At 41.3% G+C, this 17621-nt stretch overlaps 1 protein-coding gene across 3 annotated transcripts in view; it reads left to right on the forward strand.

Moving 5' to 3' along the window:
* The first annotated feature begins 493 nt into the window (after positions 1 to 493).
* The window catches only part of PLA2R1 (phospholipase A2 receptor 1), a 94191-nt gene continuing 77063 nt past the window's right edge, over positions 494 to 17621 (forward strand). The window contains exons 1-3 of one of the 3 annotated variants that reach the window (XM_036236952.1): positions 807 to 893; positions 11039 to 11158; positions 15876 to 16259. In XM_036236952.1, coding sequence (XP_036092845.1) covers positions 15977 to 16259 — 283 coding nt within the window. In that variant the 5' untranslated portion in view covers positions 807 to 893; positions 11039 to 11158; positions 15876 to 15976. Of the gene's footprint in view, positions 894 to 11038; positions 11159 to 11258; positions 11534 to 15875; positions 16260 to 17621 lie in introns of those variants that run through there. The other 2 variants (XM_016152811.2, XM_036236951.1) reach the window with 2 other exon arrangements.

Raw genomic sequence — 17621 nt, forward strand, 5'->3', positions numbered from 1 at the left:
CAGTATTTTCTTACTAGTTTAAGGAGTAACTTTTGCTAGATTAAGGAGTAACCTAGAGCGAATCACTTGGTCTTTCAGGAAGGTATTTCTGAGCTATAAAGTGGGATAATCAGAATAACAGTTGTAAAGTGAGATAACCCAGCTATTTTGTGGATAGAAGAGGGAGTTTATTTTAAAACAGAAAGGAACTCGACAATGGAAGAGTAGGGATACTCTGGAGTGAGAAGAGTGGAGACCGGGAAGACCCAGAAGAGAGGGGTCCAAAGCGCTCCAAAAGGTCCTGGGTTCATGGAGCAATTTCGGTTTTATTATTCTAAGTTGCCTGCTGCCAAACCCACAGTGTTTACCAGAATCCGGGTGGTTTGCAAACCAGATGTCAGATTTCCTGTCCCAGAGATTCTTAACTTGTTCACCCCCAAGGCTGGAAGCGGGAGGAGCCTGCACCCGGCAGCCTCACCCCTCCTCTCTCTCCACCCTAAAGACAGGAATTTCTGGGATGGGCAGAAGATCCACCCCCTCCTCCTTCTTCAGGCTGGAGTGGGTAGGGCGGGGAAAACCTCTGAGATTTTCCTGTCTCACGGCCCGAAACTCCGAGTGTCCCTTACATTGTGGTGACAAGGGTGACGGAGTGGGTCTCCGGGGCGCAGATGTGGCCAGGCCACCGGGAGGGTTGCAGCGCGTAGGGGGCTGAGTTTCCGCCTCCAGCGCCCGAGGGCCCTGCGCTCCTGCTGCAGCGCCGGCCCCCGCCAGCGCGACCGTAGGATCCCGGCGAGTGCAGTGGTTAGCGATGCTGCTGCTGTTGCTGCCGCTGCTGCTGCTGTTGGGGGCGCCGCTAGGCTCTACCGAGGGTGCAGCCGCGAAGCTTACTCCCGAGCGCGTCCTTGAGTGGCAGGGTGAGTATGCCTCGGGCCGGAGGGACCGGATCGGCACGTGCCGTCTGGGCTGTGGTGGTCAAGGGAAAGGGGGCGGGCGAGGCCAGCGAGAGCGGCCGGGTTTAGATGGTGACCGTATCTCTGCACTCCTGAGAAAGCCCCGCGGATGGGTCAGCCCTGCGCACAGACTGGTCCTGCACCCCTTTCTCTGAGCCCTGCACCCGCTCCCTCAGCCTTACATCCTCCAGGCTTCTACAGCAGACGCGAAGAGGGGCGGGGCCTGGGCTTGCAGGCACCTCGACTCAACTCTGGCGGTGCACAAGATCGGCATAGGAAGTTAGGAGATGTTTCCAAATGTAAGCTCTTGAGAGTTGTTTATTTGGGAGGTCTCTCTCTCTCTCTCTCTCTCTCTCTCGGATAAATGATGGCAAAAAGATGTTCCATTTTGTCTTGTCCCAAAGCAAGCGCTCTGGATGTGCGGAGCTACACCTGTGGAATGGCCCCGAGCGGGCCCTCTCTCCTGTCCCTTTCCAGAAAGAAAATTAAGTCTTATCTATTAACGCTTCTCAGATCAAATGGGGGAGAGGAGCTTCTGTGGCCCTGAAGAGCTGTGGGCGCAAGAACTAGTTACCCTCTTTGCTTGTCAGTTTCTCTCATTGAAAAAATGGGGTCTGTGGTGTCCACAGGACGACTGGGGATTAAGCGAGATCCTTTGTAAGGCGCCGGACACCCCAGTGAGGGAGAGTTGCTTCATAACTATCCCCACAACACACCCATGCACCCACAGATCAATTCACCAAACATTTATTGAGCACCTAGTGCACATAAGATTCATAAAGGGACATGTGAAAAGACCCTAGACGGAGTTCACATTCCTGAATAACCCTATGGGGTGCCTCTGAGGTGGAGAAGCCAGTATCCAAAAGTGGAAACTCATGTGTGAAGGGAGGCAGGGGGGAGTTAAACCAACCAGGAGCATCCAGACAGGCTCCATCCTCCCTGCCTTTGGGGCAAGGGAGTAAAGCAAGGTGTCATCAATGTCTGTGCTCATTTTTTGTTTGTTTGTTTGTTTGTTTGTTTTCTTTTTCCCCTCTTGACATATTATGTATACATTTCTGAGGTATCTTTTTTGGACTGTGTTCTCCAGCACTCCCAGGAAGCTTTATCAGATTGAGCAATTGTTATTATAAAGTGGCCCAATCTCAGATACCTCTTACCTCCCTGGTCAGTTCAAAAAAATGTTCCTGTGTATGACATCTGACCCTGTGATGTGAGCCATCTCCACTAAGAGTTTACTGTGCAGGGTTTATTCCTTTCCAATTTAAAATGTGGGCTTTGCCAGAGCACTAGGTCTCTAGAACAGGCAGCAGCCTTCAGGACAGAAGCTGGAACAGAGCCACACAGGGTTAACGCTGATGGGTAAATCTCTTCTATATGTAGCAGATCCAAATCCTGGCCCAAGATAGCTTCTTATCAGTGCCTTCTCTCTAGTACTCAAGAACACTCTGAAGTCAGAACCATCTGCTACCCCCTGTATGCTCCAGGTGACAGTTTGTGGATCTGAAGCATTTGACATTGTTAGCACAGGGATTCCTCAGATATGAAAATGCTGATACTGATGTTCTAAAGAGCACAGAGATTATGTGGCATTGAATGTACCAATCCTCACACAGGCTCCCCTCCCTGACTCCAATCACCCACGTCAGTGGAATTTCAGATATAATCTAGACAGGTTTGAAATCAAGTTTTCTTGTCTGCACAAAGATGGAAAAACAAAATCTTAGTATTGGAGGGACCTGAAATATTGTCTACTCTAGCTATCCATTTTTCAGATGTGGAAGCTGAGGTATAGCTGTGTTTGGGGATGCCTCAATTTATCACTGTGTTCACTATATCACATTGACTTGCTTTTAGCCATGATTAACAACCACAGAGCGTCCAAGAGAAAATATGCATCCATCCACTAATAAGGAATCTGTAATAATGCAAGGCAGAGTATACATACAGTATTTTTCATTTCATCTGAATTGCTTGATATGTATTATTGATTGCTCTGGTATATATTATAAGCATCCCAGTCTTGGGAGACAGATAATGGAAGGTATTGTGTTGACTTTTCTTTCTTTCTTTCTTTCTTTCTTTCTTTCTTTCTTTCTTTCTTTCTTTCTTTCTTTCTTTCTTTCTTGTTTTAAAAATTAATTAATTATTTTTTATGGTGACATTGGTTAACAAAGTTTGGTAAGTTTCAGCTGTACATTTTAACAGTACGGCATATATATTTATATATAGATATAGATATAGATATATAATTATTTGTTCATCTCCCATAGTTAAATTTATTTCTATCACCATGTATTTGACCCCTTTTACCTCATCTACCTCCTCCTTTCCTCCACCCCCCTACCCTCTGGTAGGCTTTTCAATCATTTCTAAATACAATAATTTTGTATTTAGAAATCAGTATATGCAGTGTAATATAGTAGCTAAGTTCGTAGGCTCTGGGACCAGACTGCCTAAGTTCAAATCCTGGCCCTACTGCTTACCAGCTATATGTCTTTGGGCAAGTCACTTAACCTCTCCAGTTTCCTCATATGTAAAAATGGAGCTAATAGTAATACCCTTCACTCAGGCAGATATGGGTACCAGGATCGATAGAGAACCTAAGGACAGGCTCTCCTCTGCAGCCAGGCTTCCTGGGAACTAAGAACGGGTCACTGGAATAAAGCAACTACTTTCTCTGTTTCTCTCTATCAGGGTACTGCTTGGTGATCCCTGTCTGGTTCTCTTTCTGTGAACTGGTTTCTTCTGCTTCAGCTTGTAGGACCTTTCATGTGTGGTTCCCACAGTATCCTTGGAAGAGTCCCTTAATTTCCTAGGAGAGGAATCTGGCCACACTGGTCACAGCAGGCTGGCCAGTCCCCATGCTCTGCCCTTGAAGCAGAGGCCTTCCCATGGCTGATGGGCCATAGAAGGGGTGTGAGAACACATGGGGATGCTGCCTGAGCAGAGGCTGTGGATGAGTACATCTCTAGAATAGGGTCAGCGTAGGACAAGAAGCCGTGCCGTGTCTGTATTTGGAAACATGCAAGAAATGAGGAAATGAAGAGTTTGGATAGAGGCACTTAGCTTAAGGAAAAAAAGTTCTGATTGGGTGAATTGGGTACTGCTGAAAAGGGTCTTAAGAGTTTGGAGTACGGGGAACCAGATCCCACTTTTAAGCTTAGGAATACTATGGTCAGTTTGGGACTTGACAAGGGTGATTCTGAAAGGCAGTGAAGAGACCATCTGAAAGGTCAAAGCAACTCCCCACGAAGAAAGATGCCAATGCCCTGTGCTAATAAGTCAGTCCAAGTAGGAATATTGAGGAGCAGAACGTTTGGATTCCATAATAGACTTAGTGAAAGGTAGGAGATGAGAGAAATGGCAGAGTAGGAGGGGTAGTGTTTATACAATGGAAATAATTCATTCAAGAGGTGGATCCGTCTCAGCAATGACCAGATATGAGGTATGGTTGTAGGAGTGGTCACGAAAGTGGAGAACAGGTGAAGGAAGGTTCTTGGAGCTGAGAAGGTCGAGGAACCCAGTGTTCAGAGCAATACAGACATCAGTGTCTGAAATAAAATTTCCATTAAAAAAATACCTTAACCTAATATAATGTGTCACTACTTTTCTAGTCTCTTCCATTCCATTTTGTCTTGTAACGCTGGTCATGACCACTAAATTGGTCTCATGACCCATTAATAGGCCACAACCCATGGTGGAAAAAGCATCGAGCCAGAGTGTTGAGTCACCTGTGTGCAAGTTAAAGGCTTTGGAGTGGGAAGGACAACGGGACATCTGCAGGCGTCACGCAGTGAATGTGAGGAAGAGGTTCAGGGCAGTGCACCCCAGTGCTGAGGGAGGGAAGAAAGGGTGCCACCCGGGAGAGGTCTCTGAAAGAGGGCAATGAGAGCCACCACCTGGAGGCAACAGTGGGGAGAAGTTGTGACCCTGAGATTTTTCCCATTTACCTAATACAAAGGTGAAAAAGCCCCTCTTGAGTGCTTCTAGCAGTATCTAACATTTGGGGGGTGGTAACTGTGCTGCTTTATGTACGTTAACACATTGAATCTTCACCACGATCAGGTACATACTATTAATACATATCCTTCTTTTACAGATCAGGAACTTAAGGAACTACAGAACTTTCAGAGTGGGGATTTAAACCAGGCACTTAAGCACTAATGCAAATAACCCCTGAGTAGCCCTATGATACCATAAAACAGTTCATTCTGTAACCCCCTGTTTGTTAGGAGTGCGTGATGAGATTTCGAGGCAGGAGGAACAAGAGGCCAGCCCCTTACTCTTCATAACTCCTCCTTTTCCAAACCAATACTTCTCACACGTAGGAGTGAATGTTTCATAAAACAAAAATGTTCAAAGCTATTAATTGTTTTTATTTTTTTAGGTAATTCCTACACTTTGGGCAATGAGCCATTCTCCTAATCTGGAGAATTTGAAATTTATGTAAAAGCATGATCACCTACTGGTTTAGCTGCCCTTTCTGTCCACAAATCACTATCTGACCCTGTTTCTCCCAATCTCTGTCCGTCATCTCTCAAAATCTCTTCCACTTCGTGCTGTTCTTATCTCGGCTTCTCTGATTGGCTCCTTTCTTCAGAGCCTGGGAGAGTCAACTCGGACTTCCAGTTTTTCTGGTGCTTTTTATTCTTTCTCATTAAACACCTAAATTCTTTTCCTCTTGTTGTTTGTTGCACTAGCTGATACCACACAATGGGGGTCCCAAGCCAACGACCAGAAAGGTTGAGCCACACAGAGAACTCAGTTGTTCCCTCAGCTCCCCTTCCCAGACCTAACAATTTGCTTATTTATATCAGGTTTTTTGAAGAAATGATTCCTTTGTTTCTCCTCTTTTGAATTCATCCCCATGTGGTGAAACCACATATGATTTATCAAAGGAATGTGCTTAAGACATTTATAAAACTTTACCTTCATTTTCTTCAGAAATTATCCTTAAAAGCTTTTTAGGAGATGTTCCAATACAAAGCCAGGAATATAAATTATATTTTTTAATTGATCAAAGTGAAATAAAATATTATAGTTCATAAAAAACACACAAAAAACTCTTATAAACACTATATTAAGTCACTTAGAGAAGAATACTTTATAAAGCCACTCAAGAAAAATGGAGGAATATCGTTAGAATTTCTATAAATTGGATTCTTATGAAAAGAACTAAACGAAACAGACAAGAGGTTTCTGCTTTCATGTGTGTCCACATGAGTTTTTAATTTATGATACTTTCCAAATAATCACAGTTCCAAAGAAATGTACTAATAAAGAAAGTTTTACTGTTTCAGGTTTTTGGCATTCTGCTCTTGAGAACCTTGCTTTTCAATTATGAAAATACAAACAGGAAATTCTAGGTGATTACAAATATTGTGTCTTATTTTGCTATTTTGCATTATCCATATTCGAAGTTAAGATATGCTTCTTCCTTATTAACATTTATAAAGCGGCCGTAGAGACTGAGGTAATCCAAATCAGGATCCAGTGAGGCCAGCACCATTATTAAACCCACTGTGCAGATGGGGAAACCAAGGCAGATAGTCTTTAGCTGCAAGCAGTTCTACTCTAAGAGAGCCGTTTGGCACTTTTCCAAAGTCTTTTTTCCTACTGTGTTAGTCTTGTCCAACTGAGAACAGGGAAGGCTTTAGGGGCATGTGACCAGGGCACTCTCATGGGGACTCATGCTCACAGGGCCTCGCACTTGGAGTTTTAATGCTCTGTGGTTTGGGCTCTTGAAATTCTTAATAATTTTTCCTTTGAATGTGTGCTACCTCCAGTTCAGTTCCACCCCGTGTCACCTCTCCACACCCCCCTGATGGATTTTCAGCCTTCCCTTCATACTCCTGTCCTCTGCTAACGTGCCAACTAGATTGCCAAGAGTTTGGAGGACTGGAGGCCCAGGGCCTGGGAGCGGATGGCCAGTGGCATCTGGAGCAGGGCGAGGCAGCGGCTCTCCATACTGGGTGGCAGCACCACTTTATGTTCAGTGGAAACTGAGTGGGAACCTATCACCTATTCCCTATTCGGGTACTGAGTATGTTCCCAGCTTTCTGGCAGGGAGGTTGCAATCACTCATGGGCCCATGGGAAATGGAGATTGACTTAACTTCCCTGTCCTAGCCGGGACCCTGCATTTTCATTTTACTCTGGGCCCTGCAAATTAGGTAGCCAGCCAGAATAGGAAGCATGGGGATAGTTGAACTGTGTCCCCCTAAAAGTTTATATGTTAAAGTCCTAACCCTGCAGTACCTCATAATGAGGCCTAGTTGGAGACAGACAGGATATTTATACAGGTAATCAAGTTACAATGGGCCCTAATTTAATATTACTCATGTCTTCATAAGAAGGAGAAATTTAGGCACAGGAATATGCATAGAGAGTAGATGATATGATGAGGCAGAGAGAAGATAGCCATCTATAAGCCAGGGAAGGAGGCCTAGAATGGGTCCTTCCCTCACAATCCTCAGGAGCCAACACTGCTGGCATCTTGATTTTTGACTTGGAGCCTCCAGATCTACAAAACAATACATTACTGTTGTTTAAGCCATCCGGTTTGTGGTACTTTGTTATGGCTGCCCATGCAAACTAATCTAGGGACTAACTATATATCTACCATTAAAAGATGGCTTTGTTTTTGTTTCAATTTTTATCTCTCGCCTAAGTAAATGTATATATATTTTTTCTTAAACAAGTATATTCTCAAAGTAGTTAAGATGGATAGCTCAGTGTAGAAACTTTTACTTTCGATGATGTCATATCCTTTTCCAGGGTTGTTTTGTTGATGGCGGAGTGTTTTTCTGCATTTGTCTGTTTTGATGACTAAGTGTCTGAATCATATCCCCCACAGTTCCAACATGCAGGCATTTGTGAGGGAAGTTTAACAAAGTTCTGTCTTACCTTGTCTTGCTGTAACTTGCTTTTTGTAACAAGACTCCCTGATAACTGAGGTGGTAGACTTTCAACACAGTCTGTAAGATGATAACAGAGTGTTGTGAATAATGATTTTTATAATGGCAATATCTGTTAGATACTTGAGTTAAATAAAGACCAAAGGATGTAGGAACAAACTAAAAGCTAAAAGGAAGAAAAATGTTTTCAACTCAGTTTAAAATTTCATTGGTAAGATACAGTAATATAGCAAAGAACTTTGGAAGAGATAAGATTTTCCACAAGAATCATTACTTCTAAATAAGATGGACAAGCAGGGAGAGACAGGAGAGGAAAGAGAATGGTAAATAGCGAGGACAGTCTGAAAGGGTTAACCTACATCATGAAGCTGGTAACAGGCAATCTGAATCCACACAAAACCTGAGCTGGTGAAGCTGATTAAGTCAGGTTTTATTTTCCCCCCCCACATGTGATAAAGAGTATTGTATGACTCATGAAACTTGCAGCGACGATTTGGGGAGATTAGAGAAAAAGAGGAAGAGAACACGTAAAAAGATTTAGCAAGAGGGGTCCCACTGTCCTGTGTGGAGGTGATGATTATCTGGGTTCAGAAGCTGCAGGAGAATAAAGAGAGCTCAAAGTCAAGGACAATACTAGGGTAGAGAAAGAAAAGTAAATTCTGAGACAGGACAAGGAGATATTTTAAAATGTACTTAACTTTTTAATTAATTGAAAGGAAATAAGAAGAAGCCAGAAGCTTTGTTAGGTGTTGTTGGATTGTTGAGAGACAAACACCAAATATCAGATGATCTGGGATACAGTGCAAATATTCATGCAGAGAGGGCCAGGAAGGGCAGGCACACTTTTCACTTTGTCCTTTCAATTACAATGCATCTGCTGTGTGCTGCAAGCATCAGAAAATCCTTGCTTGTTGGTTTGGAAAGTTATGTTAAGAATCCAGATTTTTTTGTCATCATTCGGCCATGAATGGGACTTGATTCTACTGCTTACGACATTCTTTCTTGCTACAGAGTAATCTAAGTAAGGAACACAATCAGATCTGAAGCCATTGTTCACTGAATGAGACAAACTTAAATTTGTGTAGCTGGAAAAGGTCAACAAATCTCAAGAGAGAAGCTGCTCGCTTCTAGGTTGGTCGCAACGCAGAGATGCCCTCCAGGCTACTTCCTGGACCCCTTCAGTTCCAAAACTAAAATACTGTCAGAACAGCAAGGAACTGGGCAGATTTGAGACATGATACAAGGCAGGAAGTATGTGAGCTCAGCGTCAGCTCTGTCAGTGAATGGAGTAGAAGAAATTTAAGCTCAGGGGAATGGGGTAGGAGATTGAAATTGGATTTCAATTGGCAGGCTGCGGCTTCCTAAAATATTGCCCTTGATGTGAACAGTGCATTTGAACTTTTCTTCCCATTCCCTTAACATGGAGTGGCACAGAGGCTGACTTTATATGTGTATTGCATTAGGTGGCCACTGTCATGGTGCAATTTATTACATACCAGAAAGCCCTTTGCTTGCCTAAAAGCCACCATAAAAAGAGTATTTCTTCAAGAATTGTTTTGTTTGCTTCAATTTTTTTTTTTTTTTTTTTTTTTTTTTACTGACAGTACAGAGATCTCACCCAGGCTTAACACTTCAAACAATACTTTCTTCACTTAAAACTTTAAACCTTCATCCGGTTCTAAGAGAAGAACTATGTAAAGCAGAACGGGACATCGAAAGCCGGGTGGAGGTGATCAGAAGGGCTACTGAAAGTGGAGTGGGAGGGCCTCAAGAGAAACCTCCCCTGAGTACCCCCAGTCTGCACTGTTCAAACCATTGGATCAAGCTGTAATAACAGCCCCAGGGTTTTGATTCCAGCCTCAAGGTATCCTAGGAATTGGCAAGCATCTTGCAGCCAACCAAATACCTGTAGCCGGAAAACAAGTTACAACGACTTTTTTCCAGAATCCTCACATTCCATCAATCGTCAAACCCTGTCATCATTTCCCTCTTTGAATTCTCTCTCTGGGACATGGAGTCTAACCATTCTCTCTCCTCCTTTCTCATCACCACCAGTTGAAGTGGCACCTTCTCTCTCCCTTGCTGGATCATAGCCATAGTCCCTAGACTGTTCTCCAGTTCCACTCACGGACTGTCCCATTTCACCTAAATGAGAAATCCTCTGGGGGCAAGAACATGGGCATTTGCTTTCATGTCTATATTCTCAGCTCCTAAAACAACACTGGGGACACAGTAGCTGCTCAATAAGTGTTTTTGTTGAATGATTCGTCTTTCACACCACAGCTTCAGTCATGCCTTCTTTTGTTCCAAAAGCTCCCTTTCATCTGAAGATAATATACAAATTTCTGAATAAAATTCAAGTTCTTTATAAAATGACCCCAAATCATACGACTTCATATTCTATGACCACTAACGCTTTTTATATAGCTAGATTCTCATCACCCTAGAGCTGATTATTTTTATCGCTTCTGAGCTTTGGTGACATTTGCTCTGTCCAGAATGTCCCTTTCCCTGACCCCTCACCTCTCCATTTATAAATCTTCTCCACTATCCTGAACCCTCCCTCTGTAATAAAGACAGACATCCATGCTAGTTTTATTAAACAATGTACCTCCATGTGTGACAAATATTAGATCCCTAATAAATGTTTGTTAATGAAAGTGTGTGTGTGTGTGGGCGGGGCTGGGGGGGGGAAGGTCGAGACAAAGAGAAATAGAGAGAGAGAGAGAGAGAGAGAGAGATTTCTTTGATCTTCTAGGTCAAATTGGCCCCTTCTACCCCTGGCTTCTACCTCATTGTGCTTATATATCAAGATATCTTTTGAAGTTAAGTTATAGTTTTTTCTGTATATTTCATGATGTATTGCCAGGATTCTTAACATATGGAATATTAGGCACTCAATAACTCTTAGTTTGAAATTTCGAATCTCCTGCTTTAAATTGCAATAATCTACACAGTTCATTTTTTCATTTTTCTAGATTATAAATGAATGTATGTAAGTAAAACTAGACCTAGACCTATATGGTCTTCATCGAGTATGCGGCTATAAAATTTATGACAAAGTGGATTTGGGGAAAAAATGTAGAAGAGTTCAATAAAATGAGCTTTATAGTCCTACCCAGCTCTGAAGTTAGTGGTCTGCATTTATGGGTAAAGTTAGCCTTGTCTGCCATGTTCGTATTTCTTCCAGTGCTGTTGTGCTGTCCCCAGAAAATGGGCTAGTACATGTGTCCACACACCCACCACCCAGAAAGGCCCAAGACACTGAGGAGTCACGTCCACCTCACTTATGATATCAGTTGAGGATCCAGTTAAGTGTTTTAAATTTTAGTTTATTTGTTTTTCCTTTTTTTCACTTTTTTTAAAGATGTTCTTTTAAGTGTAATAATGATTTCTTTGAAAATGACAGGACTCTCTTCTTTTTATTAACTAAGAGAATTCTCATGATTCTAGAACAAATAGATACAGTTTCAAGGAACAGATATTTAGGCAAATAATTTCTGTCTCTCTCACTCTAGCACCCTACACAGTGCCCACCACATAACCAGCACCCACGGAATGAGTGTCAATGAATGAATGAATGAACATTCAACATGCAATCATGAAAGGACTACCTTAAACTTGATCAAGGAAGCATTTTCCTCTCGTTTTTTAGAAAATTGCATGTTATCCTGTGGAGCCAAGAGTGAGTCCAAAATGCTATCCTAAAAGGAACTGAGAAGTAAAAAAGCAGAACCACTGTCTTCTATGGATTTTATTTTTTTTAAAAAAAGGAAGAAAATTAGTTTATAAGTTACTTCTAATAAATCAATCTTTTTCTTCCTCCTAAACTTATAATTATGAAGGAAAACATAATAACATTTTACTGCAAAGAGATTTAGTAGTTCTGGCAGTACTTCATTAATCACTTAATCAGTGTTCAAGCATAACTGATGTCCTTGACATATATAATCAATCTTGATTCCTCCCACGTTTGATTTTCATCCTTTTTGAAATCTCACTATAGACACAAGGTGGCTTATTTTGGCATTACATTTTGTTTCAGAGAACCAATATATGCATACAATAATAATTGGAATATTGATACCTTTATTGGGTCTCCTCATAGTTCATTTGAAAACAATTGTTTTCTCTTCAGTGAATTTATGGAGATTAATGGTGCTAGGATAAGATTCTATTATAGCTTAATGGGAAAGTGAGCTTGTGTCATTTTTTAGCTTAGCATGACATAGTATTCTTTTGGAGGTGACAGGTTTATTGTTATTGGTAAGCCAGAGCTACTTGTTTATGAAACATTCCGAAGAACTTTTCCAAAGCTATATTCGGAAGCCAGCTGGGCATGGAAATGTAATAACAACCTAAAATTGAGCAACATGGGATTAAGCCTGTCTAATATCTTCTGCTTTGGAAAGGTACTTTTATGGCCACTGGTGTGAATATAGACATTCTGATTCTACCACCCCTTTTCTTTTAATATTTCATAATTTGAATGTTTAAAAACATTATTCACCCAAAATTTTAGTGATGTATAATTTCCATGTCCACTTACTCACAGACCATCCATATGCTGCTTGTCAGCATCGTGTATCTCTCTTTCTTATAAAAGAGCTGCAGTATGGACTTTACAGGTAGATAGTGGAAAAGATGAACAAGTGAAGACTCAATTCATAGCTGCACATATATTTGAACAAACAAGACAAGAATTTTGTTATCTTGCTTTTGAAGAGTATTTTTTCTTCATAAAAGTTGAAAGTGTAGTATTTAAGGATTGTTTAAAACTAAAAAGTCTATACCCACTGTATGCTGCAGAAGCTTAAGTAAAAATGAGCTTTCATGTTAATAATGAAACAAGAGAAGTCTTTGGGGGATGCTCAGATTACACTCTACAGGTGTTCGACCAAATCTGCACCTGGATCTATAAACAAAGAATCAGGAAGCCAGAGGGATAATAATAATAACGACAACAACTAGCATTCACTGAGGTCTTCTTACACCAAAGTAATGTGTGGTGTGCTTTGCATGGCTTACTTAATAGAATATTCTAAACATCCCTCTGAGGTCAGTGTCATACATACTTATAGTTCACAGAGGAAAGGTGAAGCTCACAGAAATCAAGAAATTTGCCCAAAGTTACAAGACTAGTCTGTGGTAAGTATGCATGATTCCAGAGCTTTTAACCTCTAACCGGGTAGTCTTCTCACCTATCTTGAGTATATAAACTGAGGCCCAGAGTGCTGAAGTCCCTCCAGTAACTTGCAGAGCTAGATGTATTTGAATATATGTACAGAACAATTACAGTAAAATAATTAGCCTTTAGTAAAATCTTAATGGAACTCTGAGCTACCTAGAAAATAATTAGTATATTGCAACAGAAGTTAAGGTTAACAGTCTACCGAGGCACAAAAAGGTGAAAAGGAGAGTTGTAAAGGCTAATTATCAGAGTCCACATCACATTGGCAAGAGGAAGATTTGATCTTGAATGACTATTACTAATAACCATACAGACATAGCCTTCATTAAGAAAACAAATTTCCTGATCTAAATGAAATCTCCCTAAAACCATTCATTTTCAACCCCTCCCCCACACCCAACACACACTACCTTCTCTTTTGCTCTGATGTATGGTGATCAAAGCAATTTTCTGACAACTAATTCAACTCCTCAAATATATGATTATAAGTAAGATATCAATTATTAAATGAAATATAGCTTTCATTTATACATGGACAATCTTTTTTTTTAACAGTGTCTTAAATGATTTTGGTTACTATAAATCAGTTCTTCTTGGCCTCAGTAACTTTGCAAAAACCAAAAGAACTTTTACCAAAATGAAGCTCAGTCCCCATGCAGCAGTATGTGGGGAGTCTCGTTCTGCACTGTTTGAAATCTCTAGAAAGCCTCTGCCTATTCCTGCTATGCTCCTGATGTACGACACGACTTGCCCTAAATCACAGCCATTTTAAGGGAACCTGATAATGTCCCTTCCGGTATTTGAAGATTGGACAGGAAGTTAAATATAAGAGGAGAGCCTAGCTTACACGAAAACATAAAAGCTTTTGGACCTGACCAGATGTGCTGAGCTGAGTAACCTCAGCAACCAGAGGCCTAAGCTGCAGTTGCAGGCATGTTTCATCAATGTCAGCATTTACTGAACATCTCTGATGTGCTCACCATACTCTTATACTAAAGTGCTTAGACTAAAGATGTTAGACATGAGTTCTACCTTCAAAAAACCTATTACTTGGTACGCAATATATAAAGATGTAATTTGTAGCATCAATAACACAAAGAGGAAAAAAGGTAGATTTTTTTGTATGATTGAAGTTGTTATTCACTTAAAATAGACTGCTAAAACTATGTTTTATGTCTAAGCTCCATGGTAACCACAAAGAAAGTACCTATAGATAACACATGAAAGAAAAATAGAAAGATATTAAAGCATATCGATATTTAAAAAATCAATAAAACACAAAGGAAGATGGCAAGAGAGAAAAAAGAGGCCAAAATGACTACAGAAACAGATAGAAAACAATTAACAAAATGGTAATAGTAAGTCTTTCCCTATCAATAATTACTTTAAATGTAAGTGAATTAAATTCCAGTCAAAAGACACTGGCTGGATGAATTAAAAAAAAAAAAAAGATCCAACTGTATACTGTCTAAAGAAGACTCACATTAGATGTAACAACACATATATGATGAAAGTGAAGGAATGCAAGGACATTTCATGCAAATGAAGACCAAAAGAGAGCAGGAATGTCTATAAAATTGACATTAAATCCAAAATTATCACAAAAGATAAATACAATATATAATGATAAAGGGTCAGTTCACCAGGAACATTTAACAATCGTAAATACGTATGCGCCCAGAAATAAATCCATGAGTTTATAGTCACCTGATCTTCAATAAGGATGCCAAGAATACACAATGAGGAAACAATAGTCTCATCAACGAATGATACTGGGAAACTAGATACCCACATACAAAGAAATGAAATTGGACCTTCACCTTATATGATACGAAAATCAACTCAAAAGAAAAAAATATATTGTGAGAGAACAAATTTCTAATTGTTTTATAGCAGGTGCCTTCCAGGCCAGCAACTTGAGGTAAAGTCAGGTAGCAGGGAGGTAGCTAACACATACTCCCTGGCTGGACCCTGGGAGCTTTTCCCAGGGAAACTCACCCAAGTACCTTCTTCTGTCTCCAGGGGTTTGGAGCTTCGAGGGTATATCACAAAATACCTACTTTCTCCATGTCTCCATGTGGCCTGTGTGCTTGCTGCCCTCATGTTGCTTCTATACCCCTCGCGTATCTAGGTGTGGGGCCTCGGCTAGTGTTCTGGGTACCTATCTGCTGCTGCCCAGTCTACCCAACAAGACTGCTCCTGCAAGAGGCCATTCCCATAGCAAATGTCCCCACCTTTCTATTCCTGTTGGACCCAGCACAGAAAAGGAATATAGAGAAATATCTTCTCTCACTAGCATGGTGTCTTGTATCAAGACACAAAGCAGAACTTCACATCTATCCTTTGGGTTTTCTACAGGAATCTGATTAGAAATTTTCATTTTACTGGCTCTTGATTCAGCTGCTATGTTCCTAACATTTAGGCACTTGTCTGAAGAAAACCAAAGTGTCACCATACCTTCAGACACCCAATGGCCCTCCCATCTAGTCCTGAGTATTATTACTGAGGCCTGCTCTCTATCTCATTGTGGCATGTGCCTTCTCTATCAGTACCATTCTTGAGTAGATTGACAGGTATCCCTTGTTAGCAAAGGGCCTTGGAGGTCTCGGATCAGAGGTCTCTTATTAGTTCCAATAAGCCCTTCTGTGCTTCCCAAAAAACTCCTCTGTTTTGAGCAAATAAAGTCTTTCTGATGGACTTTGTCCATCAACTCCAGATCTGTTCTAAATGGCTGCTAGTTGTGACATCACAACTTAGGCACGTACACTAGCATCCTCATGATGCTAGTTATTCTATATGAAAGTTGCATACCATATCTTCTATTTTGCTGTTTCAGATAAAGGAATATTCATTATCCAAAGTGAGAGCCTCAAGAAATGCATTCAAGCAGGCAAAACTGTACTAACACTGGAGAACTGCAAACCACCAAATAAGTACATGCTGTGGAAATGGGTTTCAAACCATCACCTCTTTAACATAGGAGGTAGCGGTTGCCTGGGTCTGAATTTATCTGATCCGGAGCAGCCATTAAGCATATATGAATGCGATTCCACACACGTTTCCTTGAGGTGGCACTGTAACAGGAAGATGATCACTGGCCCGCTCCAGTACATGGTACAGGTGAAGCATGACAACACGCTGGTGGCCTCCCGGAAATATCTTCACAAGTGGATTTCCTACGTGTCAGGCAGCGGAGGCATCTGTGAATATCTGCACAAAGGTAAAAAATAATTTAGACCAAAGTACTCATGAAATGACATATTAGAAAGTTTGCCCATAAGTAAAGATTTATAAAACATATCAAAGAGGCACACAGCCTCTGGAACCTCAGGGGACTTCTGCTAAATACATTTTAGTTGTTTACTTGCTTATCATAAAAAGAGTATTGGAGTCTTGGAATGGACTTCCTAAATTCTGAAGCGGAAGTTAAAGGTATTAGAGGAGAAAACATTTTACTTTGGGAATCAATAGGAAAAAAAAGAAGAAAAAACAGGAGGACAAGAGGGAGAGAGAAAATAAAGGAGGAAGGAAAAGATCTTTGAAATTAAAGATTTGGCAAGACAAATATAGGAACCTCTCCTGCCACCATTTCTCTTACGGTAGAAACCCAGTCCCATGGATGGAGTGTGTCTGCAGAGCGCCTCAGTGCCTCCAGGGCCTGGCTGGCATTCACGTGATGGTCATGTTACAAGGCATTTAAAGACAGACTGTTGTCAGGGGTTATTTGGTCTGTGCCAGAGAATGGAAAAACATGATTTGGGGGAGAGAGGCTTTCATGTTGCATAGTTCTGTAATAGTTGGCATTTTTAAACAGGAAAAAATAAAAACAATAGAAGAAAGAAAGCAGCATAGTTAAATCCTGATGCCCCAACCTTGTTTCTGGGGTTCTGTTTTGTAGAGCTCTTCCCTTATTCACCCATCCACTCATCATCTATCACACATTTACTGAGGGCTGACTGTGTCTCAGGCACAGTGCAGGCATTTGCTTTACAAAGGTCAAGAAGACAGATGTGGTCTCTGCCTTCATGGTGCTCTGTAGAATTATGGCTTAAGAGCATATATTTCTAAGAACTTTATACCAGTCCTTGGAAGCAGAGAAAGGAACTCCTAAGACCCAAGACAGGACTTTCTCCTGTATCTATAAAACACTAGTAAAAAGAGACAAAGCTAAGAGCAAGCTATTTTGGGGACCCACTACGATGAAGTGCTGCAAACCAGCTCTCTGAATAATCTACAGTTCTAAGAAAGAACTTGACATTTTGCTCTATGTTAACATTTTAGCTATATACCCACAATTGCAATGCACACAGGGGAAGACTGAACAGAAGGCAGTGGTTGAAACAGGGGGATGTGTCCTGAAATACCAGTAATTTCTAAACTGCCTTAACCTCTAGGACTGGTGATGCCGTGTGAGCTCGGTCCAGCCCCCGCTAACTGTGGGAAAGGGGTGGGAATCTTCACAGCCAGCCTTTTCCCTCCAGGACCTACTGACTTAATTGAGGGTGGCCCTGATCCCCCTCATCACGGAAAGCCCCAGTTGAGTCATGAGAAGTTTGTTGTTTTCTGCTTAAGGCCAAGGATA

This window comes from Rousettus aegyptiacus, unplaced genomic scaffold (assembly GCF_014176215.1).
Source record: "Rousettus aegyptiacus isolate mRouAeg1 unplaced genomic scaffold, mRouAeg1.p scaffold_m13_p_2, whole genome shotgun sequence".
In the NCBI taxonomy this organism is placed as follows: domain Eukaryota; kingdom Metazoa; phylum Chordata; class Mammalia; order Chiroptera; family Pteropodidae; genus Rousettus; species Rousettus aegyptiacus.